At 30.5% G+C, this 12,159-nt stretch overlaps 1 protein-coding gene across 1 annotated transcript in view; it reads left to right on the forward strand.

Annotated features, from left to right (window-relative positions):
• The first annotated feature begins 11,092 nt into the window (after positions 1 to 11,092).
• LOC127283061 (uncharacterized) overlaps positions 11,093 to 12,159 on the forward strand; it is a 39,206-nt gene continuing 38,139 nt past the window's right edge. The window contains exon 1 of the mRNA XM_051307720.1: positions 11,093 to 11,767. Coding sequence (XP_051163677.1) covers positions 11,713 to 11,767 — 55 coding nt within the window. The 5' untranslated portion in view covers positions 11,093 to 11,712. The remainder of the gene's footprint in view (positions 11,768 to 12,159) is intronic.

Here is a 12,159-nt window from a genome sequence, read left to right on the forward strand (position 1 = left end):
GATAATGTGTTTGTAATTGGTTCAGTCCTGTCAACTTTTCTCACATCTTAACCCATAGTTTATATATACCTGATGGGTACGTGCGGCACGAAACGGAATGTATTTTTCTCAAAACATTTTTCTTTTTGTAAAATAAATCTCTCTTCGCAGGAAATCATCCCTTTTTGGACCTAATCATTGCCAAGGACATGCAATGTGAAGTTAATTAAGACACACGTGATTTGTATTTTTTTTTTTGCAAGTTATTATTATTATTATTAAACGTGATTTGTATTTTTCAATTTTCTTTTATTTATTGTATTAATAAATTACACTCTTTATTTAAATACTCTTGTTTGTAACTCTGATGAGTTTGCTGAGGTTCAAGAAGATCAAATGATGAACAAGTTTATTTGAAGCTTAAAAAATTTCTTATTACCTTTTTTAAACAATAAACAATTTAATAATCACTCACAGTACTGAATATTTAAGGATATACCTGATACGTCCTATGGATATCCATTTTCTTCTGGTGGTTTTGTTATCTCTAGGATATTTTGTAATTATAAAATAAAGACATACTGTTTCAGTACTAGTACCAGTACTATGGTAAAGGACGCCATGGAAAAGGTATGCTATGCTACCGCTTGCTATGGTGCCAGTAGTCCTGGTACCAGTTGCTATGGTACCAGTTGCTGTGGTACCGGTTTGCTATGGTACCGGTTTGATATGGTACCAGTTAGTATATAGTACCGGTTGGCTGTGGTACCAGTTTGCTATGGTTCCGGTTCTCTATGGTTTGGGTTGTTCTGGTACCAGTTGCTATGGTATTAGTAGCTGTGGTACCGGTTACTATAGTACTGGTTACTATGGTACCGGTTACTATAATACTGGTTACTATGGTACCGGTTACTATAATACTGGTTACTATGGTACTTGTTACTTTGGTACCTGTTACTATGATACCGGTCGGTACCTGTTACTATGGCACTGGTTACTATGGTACCGGTTCGTACCGGTTACTAAGATACTGGTTACTATGGTACCGGTTGGTACCGGTTACTTTGGTACCAGTTACTATGGTACTGGTTACTTTGGTACCAGTTACTATGGTACTGGTTACTTTGGTACCAGTTACTATGGTACTGGTTACTTTGGTACCTGTTACTATGATACCGGTCGGTACCTGTTACTATGGCACTGGTTACTATGGTACCGGTTGGTACCGGTTACTAAGATACTGGTTACTATGGTACCGGTTGGTACCGGTTACTATGGTACTGGTTATTATGTTACCGATCGGTACCGGTTACTATGGTACCGGATACTATGATACCGGTTACTATGGTACCGGTTACTTTGGTACCGGTTACTTTGGTACCAGTTACTATGGTACTGGTTACTTTGGTACCTGTTACTATGATACCGGTCGGTAACTGTTACTATGGCACTGGTTACTATGGTACCGGTTGGTACCGGTTACTAAGATACTGGTTACTATGGTACCGGTTGGTACCGGTTACTATGGTACTGGTTACTTTGGTACCTGTTACTATGATACCAATCGGTAACGGTTACTATGGCACTGGTTACTATGGTACCAGTTGGTACCGGTTACTAAGATACTGGTTACTATGGTACCGGTTGGTACCGGTTACTATGGTACTGGTTATTATGGTACCGGTCAGTATAGTACTGGTTACTATGGTACCGGATACTATGGTACCGGTTTCTATGGTACCGGTTTGCTACGATTCCTGTTCGCTATGGTACCGGTTCGTTATGGTATCGGTTGCTATGCTACCGGTAGTGTAACTTTAAGGCTTTCGGGCCTGAGCCACAAAAGCCTAATAAATAAATAAGAAATAAATTAAATATCCAGGTAGTCGGATAATTTCGATAATTCTGTTTGCAGCAGAATAACATCTCTACGTAAAACTGATATGCCACTTAGCTCCATAAATAATTTGTTATTTGTTTAATAATTTATAATTTTTTTTCTCTAACATTATGCAATTTTTTTTTTTTTTTACTAAAGAGCATTATAATTTTTGTAAAAACCCCTTTTATTATTGTAAATAATCTCTTTTATCGAAAAAAAAATTATTTTATTGAATTTGAAGTTCTTTTTTTGATCAATTTTTCTTTTTCTTGCAATGCTTTTTGTCCTCCAAGGCATTCGGAATAAAAAAAAAAAAAAAAAAAGGAAAAAACATTCAGTCAGCAATTTGTCAGTAATGCTTTCTTTTTATACGTGAAAATAAATATGTCGATAATTATTTAAAGACAATCTTTAAGAGTCTTCTTGGGAACAAGTCTTGTTACAGAAACAGAAGTAGATAGAAAGGGAACGACGAAGAGACGACGCGAAGACAATTCAGGAATGATTCCTTAGTGGCGAGATACTTCAAAGTGGACGTGCGCCACAAGAAACTCTTCCTGGAACCTGTTGCTTCTTCGTGCGATTTGTCCTTAGGATTCGTTTCTTTGTGATTCAGTTCTTTTGGTCTGGTTTCTGTCTCACGTTCCCACGGGAGCGCGGAAACAGAGAAGGTGACCCTTGATGATTTTGCTTGTATGTATATATATATATATATATATATATATATATATATTGTGTATATATATATATATTCCTTAACCGTGGATATGACCTCTCCTGCGGACTCGGGGGCTCCAAAATATTAATATAAGTTATAGCAGCTCGATAGTTTTCTGAGAAGGTGAAAGAGAGACCCCAATGTAGCAACAATGGCTGTCGCACCACGGGAGGCCAAACTTGAGATTTGCTCTTGGGATAGAGCGAGTTTGACAACGCGATCGCACACAGCATCCTTGCGTCGAGGTCCAGCAGATCTTAGATAAGGACACGTTTGAGAAACCGACGAATTCCACGCTGCTGGCCCAATAGAGGCAGAGTGAGCCCCCTTTCTTTCGCACGCATTTCCTTATACCTTTCTGAATAACTTTAGAAATTCGATTTCGTCGATTCTTGCGCGCGGCTTCTATAATACTAGTCTCTCTCTCTCTCTTTCTCAGCGCCACTATACTCGACCAGAAAGTCAATTCATTCAAAAAAAAAAAAGAAAAAAAAATAACAGAATGAAGAAAAAAAGAGAATTGTGCGTTCTGTTGTTGTGAAAGCAATAAAATACTAAATACTCTTCTTTTCAAATTCCAATATTTAGAAAAAAATCATTTCTTCATTTTTAAAATTGAATTTTCAATATTAAAAATACACCTGTTATTAAATTGTAAAAAAATCCTTATCAATTTTTCCAAAAAAAAAATTTTCTTTTGGCTTCTTTTTATAATTCTGCAATATATCGAATATTTTTGAACATTACCCACACAGCATCCGGATATTCAGAATGTCCTATGGATATACTAGGGATATCCTTTAATAACAAAAATTACTGATAACTAAATAATTTAGTAAAATTTGACTATTTTTTCAGTTATTAATCCTGTGAAATTCAGATACATTTTACTAATAATTATTTATTTTTTAGTTTTTTAGTTATTTATTTAGTTTTTAGTTATTTTATCAGTTATTATTCAACTAAAATTTAGTTGATCTTTAGTAATAATTATTAATTTTTTAGTTACTCAGTTTTTAGTTATTTAGTTGGTATTTTAGTTATTACTCCAATCAAATTTAATTACTTTTTACTAATAATTAGCTATTTTTTAGTTATTTAGTTATTTTCATGGTTTCGTCACTTAGGCTATAGTAACAGTTACCGTAGTAACAGTTACCGTAGTAACAGTTACCGTAGTGACAGTTACCATAGTAACAGTTACCATAGTAACAGTTACCAAAGTAACAGTTACCATAGTAACAGTTACCAAAGTAACTTTTGCCATAGTAACAGTTACCAAAGTAACTTTTGCCATAGTAAGTAACTGTTGCCATAGCATCTTTTGCCATAGTAACTTTTGACATAGTAAGTAACTGTTGCCTTAGTAACTTTTGCCATAGTAACAGTTACCATAGTAACAGTTACCATAGTAACATTTACCATAGTAACAGTTACCATAGTAACAGTTACCAAAGTAACAGTTACCATAGTAACAGTTACCAAAGTAACTTTTGCCATAGTAAGTAACTGTTGCCATAGCATCTTTTGCCATAGTAACTTTTGCCATAGTAACTTTTGACATAGTAAGTAACTGTTGCCATAGTAACTTTTGCCATAGTAACTATTACCGCATAGTAACTGTTACCATAGTAACTATTGCCATAGTAACTTTTGACATAGTAAGTAACTGTTGCCATAGTAACTTTTGCCATAGTAACTATTACCGCATAGTAACTGTTACCATAGTAACTATTACCGCATAGTAACTGTTACCATAGTAACTATTGCCATAGTAACTTTTGCCATAGTAACTTTTGCTATAGTAACTTTTGACATAGTAAGTAACTGTTGCCTTAGTAACTTTTGCCATAGTAACAGTTACCGTAGTAACAGTTACCATAGTAACAGTTACCATAGTAACAGTTACCATAGTAACCGTTTCCACGATAACCGTTACCATAGAAAGCGTTATTATGGCAACCGTTGCCATAGTAAACTATGGCAGGTAACGACTAAACGTTACCTTAGCAGTAATTTTTTAGTTACTTAGTTTGCTTTTAGTTATTTTTTCAGTTATTATTCCAACGAAAGTTAGTTACTTTTTTTTTTTTTTACTAATAATTAGTTATTTTTCTCTAATTTCTAAATCAAAAAGTAGTCAAAAATTTTACTAAAAATTAGTTATTAATAACTAATTTAAATTTAAAAAATACAATTGTTAGTAAGCAGTAATATTTACAGTAACGTAAATTTATCATCGTGGAGAAATTATAAAATTCATTGCATAATATATAAATATATATATATATATACATGTATATTAGATAATAAACAATTCAAGATTAATTATGACCAACAATGTGAAGATAATGTAGAACATGCTTCTAAAAGAAATAATAAACGACAGATATGATTTCCTTATTATTTATAGAATTATATCAAGAGAGGCATTTGGCAAAAAAGATGACACACAGCCTAGAAATGTCGAGAGTGTTACGACGATGATAATAATGATGATGATGATGATTGATATTAGAATTAGTCATATACTCCTTTTTAATTTCTCTATAGACAAATAATAATCTCTTTATAGTATCAAAATTATCATTTGGATTATTTTCATCTTTTTTTTTTTTTTTTGCCACCAGTCGCTGATGTCAGATCTCCGTTATGCCGGAAGTGTTGACAAATATCGTCTTCATTTTAATTAATTAATAAAAAAAGAATTCTAAATTCTCAACAAAAAAAAATTGGAAACGTTTTTTTTTTTTTGTAAAATCTGAATCTGCGACAAAATATTGAATATAAGAAAGAAAATTTAGAAAGCGATGAGTCGTCACCTTAAAATAAATGATTATTTTATTATAATAAATATATGTGTGTCAATTTGACTTCTGTAGATATATATATATACATGTATTGGACGCGTGGCACCTTTTCGGGCACATTCTTTCTAGTTGACAAGGTGCAAAATGGTTTCTGAGAAACAGAGCTGCGACCACGTGTTAAACGTTGATCATCGCGTTAAGGTCCGCCGGTCGTGTGATCGCGCCCACAATGTGGTTTTATAAACTCGTGTGCCCCTTGAAAGTCTCATTCTATTCTATTCATTGATTTAAAGAGGGCTCACTTTCAATTGATTCAATATTCGTTTGTGCATTTATTTATTTTTTTTATTATAATACCGGTTTTAGTGACACATTAGATTTTCCGCGATAATTGGTGCAACTTCTCTCTTTGACTTCATTTTATAATTGGTGTTGAGAAATAGTGATTTATCGCGTATTATCCCAAAAGATGCAAACTGGTAAGTTTTTTACGAATTAGTAAAAAATAAATTAATTAATAATAAATAATTACAAATTAATAATAAATAATTTACAAATTAATAATAATAAATTAATAATAAAAAAATACAGAATTCAAATACATAATTCAAATACAGAAATTATTTGTTCAAATAAAAATTATTTGGTTCAAGTATGAATATTAATTTGTTTAATAATACCAATTATTTGAATCAAATAAATCTTTTTTTTTTTTTTTTGCTGTATATTTTCACTAATTATAATTATAAAAAACCATTGAAGGGCACTACAATAATAATTATTATTGTAGTGCCCTTCAATGGTTTTTTTTAACATTAAGCTCGATACTTTTGCAAATAATAGAAAAAAAAATTACAATAAAAAAGATTGAAATCAAATTTAAAAATAAACAATTTTATTTACAATTTTTCATGATTCTCATTTTGTAATCTATCTTAATGAGCTCAATTTTTTTTTTGCCACTGATGTTATACATTATTTTCAATTTTATTAGTCATTGAAGACGAAAACGATTTATAAAAATCTCTTTAATTAATTAATTCAATCTTGATGGTATTATTTAATATCTATATATTAGTCATATACCTGATATACAAATTATCGCAAAAAAAAAGATTACAATTCGATTTTGAATTGGAATAATATATATATAATTTTAAAAATGATTACTATCAAAATTTGAACGATTAAAGAAGATCGGAAGTATGATTGGAATGTTATCTTGATTCGGAATATATATATATATATATATATATATATTGTTCATCGAGATATGGAGTATCACCAAGTAGTGTATTTGAAGGATAGGCGCCATCAAGGTGAGTCAAGGTCTAAAGTTACCAGCAAAGCTCAGGTTCGGTTTTTTTTTTTTAAAAGATAAAGGTCACTCGATGGTAATATGTTAATGTCTCGTAATTTAATTCTTTACAAAAGAAAAATTTTTTTATATTAATAATAGTTAAATCAGAATTTTTCAACCGCTTAAAATTTTTCAAAAAGTTCAGTAATTTTCAATGTTAAATAACCTTTTTTTTCACTTCTGCAATTTTCGAAAATATTAGACTCAAAAAAAAAGAATTTTTATTTGTCAATGTTAAACAATTAAAATTTTTAGCTGCAAAAAAAAGAAAATTCACAAATTTGTTTGATGACCTGCAGGAATAAAAAAAAAGTTTTTTTAATTTTAAAATCTTATTTTTCTAATCAAGTATATCATTTGGCGAAAATTATATTAATTTTTTTTTTTTTTTGCAACATCTCCATAAAGACAATATACTGAGATAAAAAAAAACCTGAATATGATTCATTTTCGATATATAATCTATGTCAATTGAGAAAAAAAATAAAAATTATATATTATTTTGAAGAGGCTAATTTTTTATCTCGAAATTTTATTTTCGCAATTCTATATATTTTGTAGATTATAAAAATAGCGATAAAAACAGAAGCGGGTGCAATTGAGTGGAATAAAATTTCGAACATATATATATATATATATAGCCAAATCTTATATAGAAAGCGACGATTCATTCAAGATGGGGAGCATCAGACCTCGACCACCCGGATTTGTCCATCGCACAACCATTATACTTCTCGACACGTTAAAAAGCAAAAACAGGATTATAGAAAAAGAAAAAAAAAAAGAAAAATAAAAAATCTCTTGAGTAACTCGAGATATCGTGTAAACAGCAAGAAAAAGATCTTTCATCCTTTTTAACAGGGTACGATACCTGTGTGTGTGTGTGTGTGTGTCGCGAAATCCTTCGATACAGGACGATGCTCTTCCATTTTTGACAGTTGTTCCCCCCTAAGCTTTAGATAATAAATAAATATTCAAAAAGCACTCTCAATTTTTTTTCGCGCACGATAGCAATTTACAATTATTATTATTTTTAATATTATTATCATTATTAATATAATTATTATTATTATTATTTGTTTTTGTGTTATTATTATTGTTGTTGTAATAGTAGTTTTCAATTATATTAATTTTGTAATATCGAAATTCTAATTAAAGAAAAAAAAATGAAATTTTTTTCTAAAGTCATAAAAATGTTGAGCAATTTTTGTGTATTAATAACATTGTTTTTGTTTATAATTGCTCGCGCAAAATGTGTTACAATATATATACATATGTTATTTCCGTGAAAATATCCTTCTGACAATATTAATGTTAATGCGAAATAATTCCATGACCGAAATTATAAGCTATTGACAATGGCTCGCACATCGTTTATTTTATCAGAAACTCAAATATATAATATCATGACTTTCTTATCATTTGACGTCAATTTTTCAATTTTTCATCTCTCTTTCACAACAAAGACATGTGAAATTCAATTTTTTTTTTTTGTTTCTCAAATTCAAGAAATTTTTTTTTTCTATAAAATGAAATAAATTTTGAAATCAAAATTCTTGATAAAAATTTACCTGTTTTCTATATAATATAATGTCATTGATTCTGAGAATTCGATAACTTTGAAGTATATATATATATATATATATATATATATGTATCGTAGGCAATGTCCTCTGATTTTCCACGCAATCGCACACGGAGCTCCAGATTCCAAACGAACATCCGGTTGCTCAATGGATCATTAATTTTACGACTCGCGTTAGAATCATTCCTTAATAATTGTTAGATAGTGCGCGCGACACACTTCTTTCTTTTTTTTTTTTTTTGTTTCTATATAACTTTATAAAAGTAAATATAAATTTTCGACCTCGAATATCAATAAAATATAGCATTTTATGTCGGAAGTTGTAAAAAAAAATTATTATTATTATTATTATTATTATTATTGATAATTCATAATCACACGGTAAAATTTGTAACAAAGTGCGCTGAAGAAGAAAAAATTGAAATAAACTAACGCGAATCGTAATCGTAAAAAAAAAATGAGAACAAGTGAATCGTCTTGGCGCAAAAAAAAAGTTCGGTATTAAAGATATTAAGATTGTGCAGAAGATAAACATTTTGTGTCGTTTCTTTTTCTTTTCTTTTTTTTTTTTTTTTTTTTTTTTTTTTTGAACGATTAGAGACGCAGATCATGATAAAAATAATAAGGAAAGTGTCATTTTCGTTGGTATCTTTTGTTTGTTTATCAAATATAACGTAGGTCGGCCACCTTCAATGTTCGATTTACTATTGAGTTCAAAATCAGTTAATTAAGTTCAACGATCTGGTACTTCAATTTATATATGGTAAAAAAAAAATTCTTACCAAAGACCACTAATTTTTTGGGGTTTCGTGACACAGGACCGAAAGCTAATTTCGCATTGGCGTCCGTCCGTCGTACACTCGAATGGTTACCATGGTAACCGTTGCCATAGTAACAGTTACCATAACAACCGTTTCGGTAGCAACTGCTTCCTTATCAACTGGATCCATATATATACTAACCGGTATCATAAGAAAAATCGATACAATAGTAACCCGTACCATAGTAACCGGTAACATATACTAACTGGTACCATAGTAACCGGTACCATATACTAACTGGTACCATAGTAAACGTTACCATAGTAACCGGTATCATATACTAAGTGGTACCATAGTAAACGGTACCATAGTAACCGGTACCATAGTAACCGGTACCATAGTAACCGGTACCATAGTAACCGGTAACATATACTAACTGGTACCATAATAACCGGAAACCATATACTAACCGGTAGCTTAACAAAACCGGTACCATAGTATCCGGTACCATTGTAACTGGTACCATATACTAACTGGTACCATAGTAAACGGTACCATATGCTAACCGATACCTTAACAAAACCGGTACCATAGTATCCGGTACCATAGTAACGAATCGGTATCATTGTAACTGTACCATATACTTACTGGTACCATAGTAAACGGTACCATATACTAACCGGTACCATAAAATAACCGGTACCATATACTAACTGGTACCATAGTAAACGGTACCATAAAATAACCGGTACCATATACTAACTGGTACCATAGTAACCGGTACCAAAGTAACCGGTACCAAAGTAACCGGTACCATAGTAACCGGGTCCATTGTAACTGGTACCATATACTAACCGGTACCATAAAATAACCGGTACCATAGTAATCGGTACCATATACTAACCGGTACCATAACAAAACCTGTATCATAGTAACCCGTACCATATACTAACTGGTACCATAGTAATCGGTACCATATACTAACTTGTACCATAGTAATCAGTACCATATACTAGCCGATACCATAACAAAACCGGTACCATAGTAACCAAAATTGAAGCTACAATTTTTCGAACTTGTCATTAGAAAAATAGAATTATCAATAATTATTTACTGATAATGAATTAATGTTACTATTATTTAGAATTGTTTCAATTGAAGCTATTAGCATTTGGTAACTACTTTTTGGGAACTAATGGAATAATTGAAACTACAAAAATTGAAGCAAATAATTATTCGAAATTGTCATTATTAATAATTGAATCAACAATTAAAGTTACTATTATTTATAATTCCACCTTAAATTATTGTTATTATATTGCCTAGAACTACCAATAATTGAAGTTATCAGTATTTGGTAACCAGTTTTTTGAAATCAGCAGAATAATTAAAACTACCAAACAATTGAAGCTATTATTTGAAATTATTCTTATTAAAAATTGAACAAACAATTGAAGCAATTGGACCATAATAATAAGTAATAATCAATTAATAAAAGTTACCATTGCTTAGAATTACCATAAATTAAAGCTATTATTGTATTTATAACTATACCAATAATTATTAAAGCTATCAGAATTTGGTAACCAATTTTTGGTACTAATTGAAATTGTAAAATAAAAAATTGTTCAATGTTAATTATTTTTGCTTTTATTATTTATTTATAAATAAATAAAAAATAAATAAACAACAATTTTTGTATGTAAAATCTTAATTTTTGTCAAAAAATTATTTTGGAAAATTAGTAATTTTTTTTTTTTTTTTTTTTAATTCAATTGTTGATTGGATAGTACCCCTTTTGCGAATATATATCTGAAGTATATATCAGAAGGCAAAGCACGCAGTGCGTTTAATGATACATGTAATGAAATCGCGTGGCCCGGGGGTCGAGCCCGTACCCCCACGCGTGAGGGTAAAACTTAAGTGGGGAGTTTGTGGTGGTACCCGGGTAAAAAGATAGAGGTGGGACCGAGGCGTGAGTGAGTGAGTGAGTGAATAGTGAGTCCCGACCAAGTGAGTAAGACCCACTCAGCAGTGTCTCAGTCACAACGAGATCGGCAAGCTGAATGGTCAATCGCGTGTCTCATCGTGCTTTAAAAAATAAATAAATAATTTCTCTCTCAAAAATAAACCAACCCCCCCCCTCTCAAATTATCATCCCTAAAAAATTGATTTTCCAAAAAAAAAATTTTTGGACTAGAAAAAAACTTTTCATTTTTCTCGGATTACGAATGTCATTTATAATTATATTAATTATTATTATCCTCGTTATTATTGGTGATCCTTTAATAAAATCAAGAATGAGAAAAGGGTGGTTTTGTCAAAAAATTCAATTGTCAGATGATAAATTTATGAATAAAAAATTGAAAGAAATGTTAATTGAACTGGGACAATGTGGAGATATCTGGTGCGGTCTCGAACTATCTAGTAATTAATTTGGTTTTTTTTTTTTTTTTTTTTTTTGGATAGTGAGGACATAGGTTTTTAATTCGTGATTAAGGAAAAATTGAAAAAAAAGACTTCCAGTAGAGTAACCGGAAGTGCGTGAGTGGATGCAAAAAAGCTGTATCGTTGTTGGGAGAAGCCAAAGAGTCTCCTGCCGGAGGAAGAGGAAGAGATGATCTTCGGGCTGCTGGTGGCTGGAGCTATTGCCCTTGCCACTCTAAGGCGGTGTGTGTACATTGTTATATTTCATTCGTTAATTTTATTATTCATTTTTATAAATTTTTTCATTATATTTTGAAATTCCATTAATTTTTTCATCTTCTGAAATTTTTTTAAAAATTTTAATCTGCAAAATTAATTCTAATTGTTTTCATAAATATTTAATTTAAACAAATCCCTATCAAAAAATTAACTACTGGCGCGATATTGGTAACGGTATTGCGCCAGTAGTGAACTCTGGAAATTTTTGGTACGGATTCAAATAATTTCAATATATTATTATTTTTATTATTAAATTATTAAATTATTAAATTATTAAATTATTAAATTATTAAATTATTAAATTATTAAATTATTAAATTATTAAATTATTAAATTATTAAATTATTAAATTATTAAA

Source organism: Leptopilina boulardi, unplaced genomic scaffold (assembly GCF_019393585.1).
Source record: "Leptopilina boulardi isolate dan_hultmark-lab unplaced genomic scaffold, ZJU_Lbou_2.1 LbouV2_305, whole genome shotgun sequence".
Lineage (NCBI taxonomy): Eukaryota > Metazoa > Arthropoda > Insecta > Hymenoptera > Figitidae > Leptopilina > Leptopilina boulardi.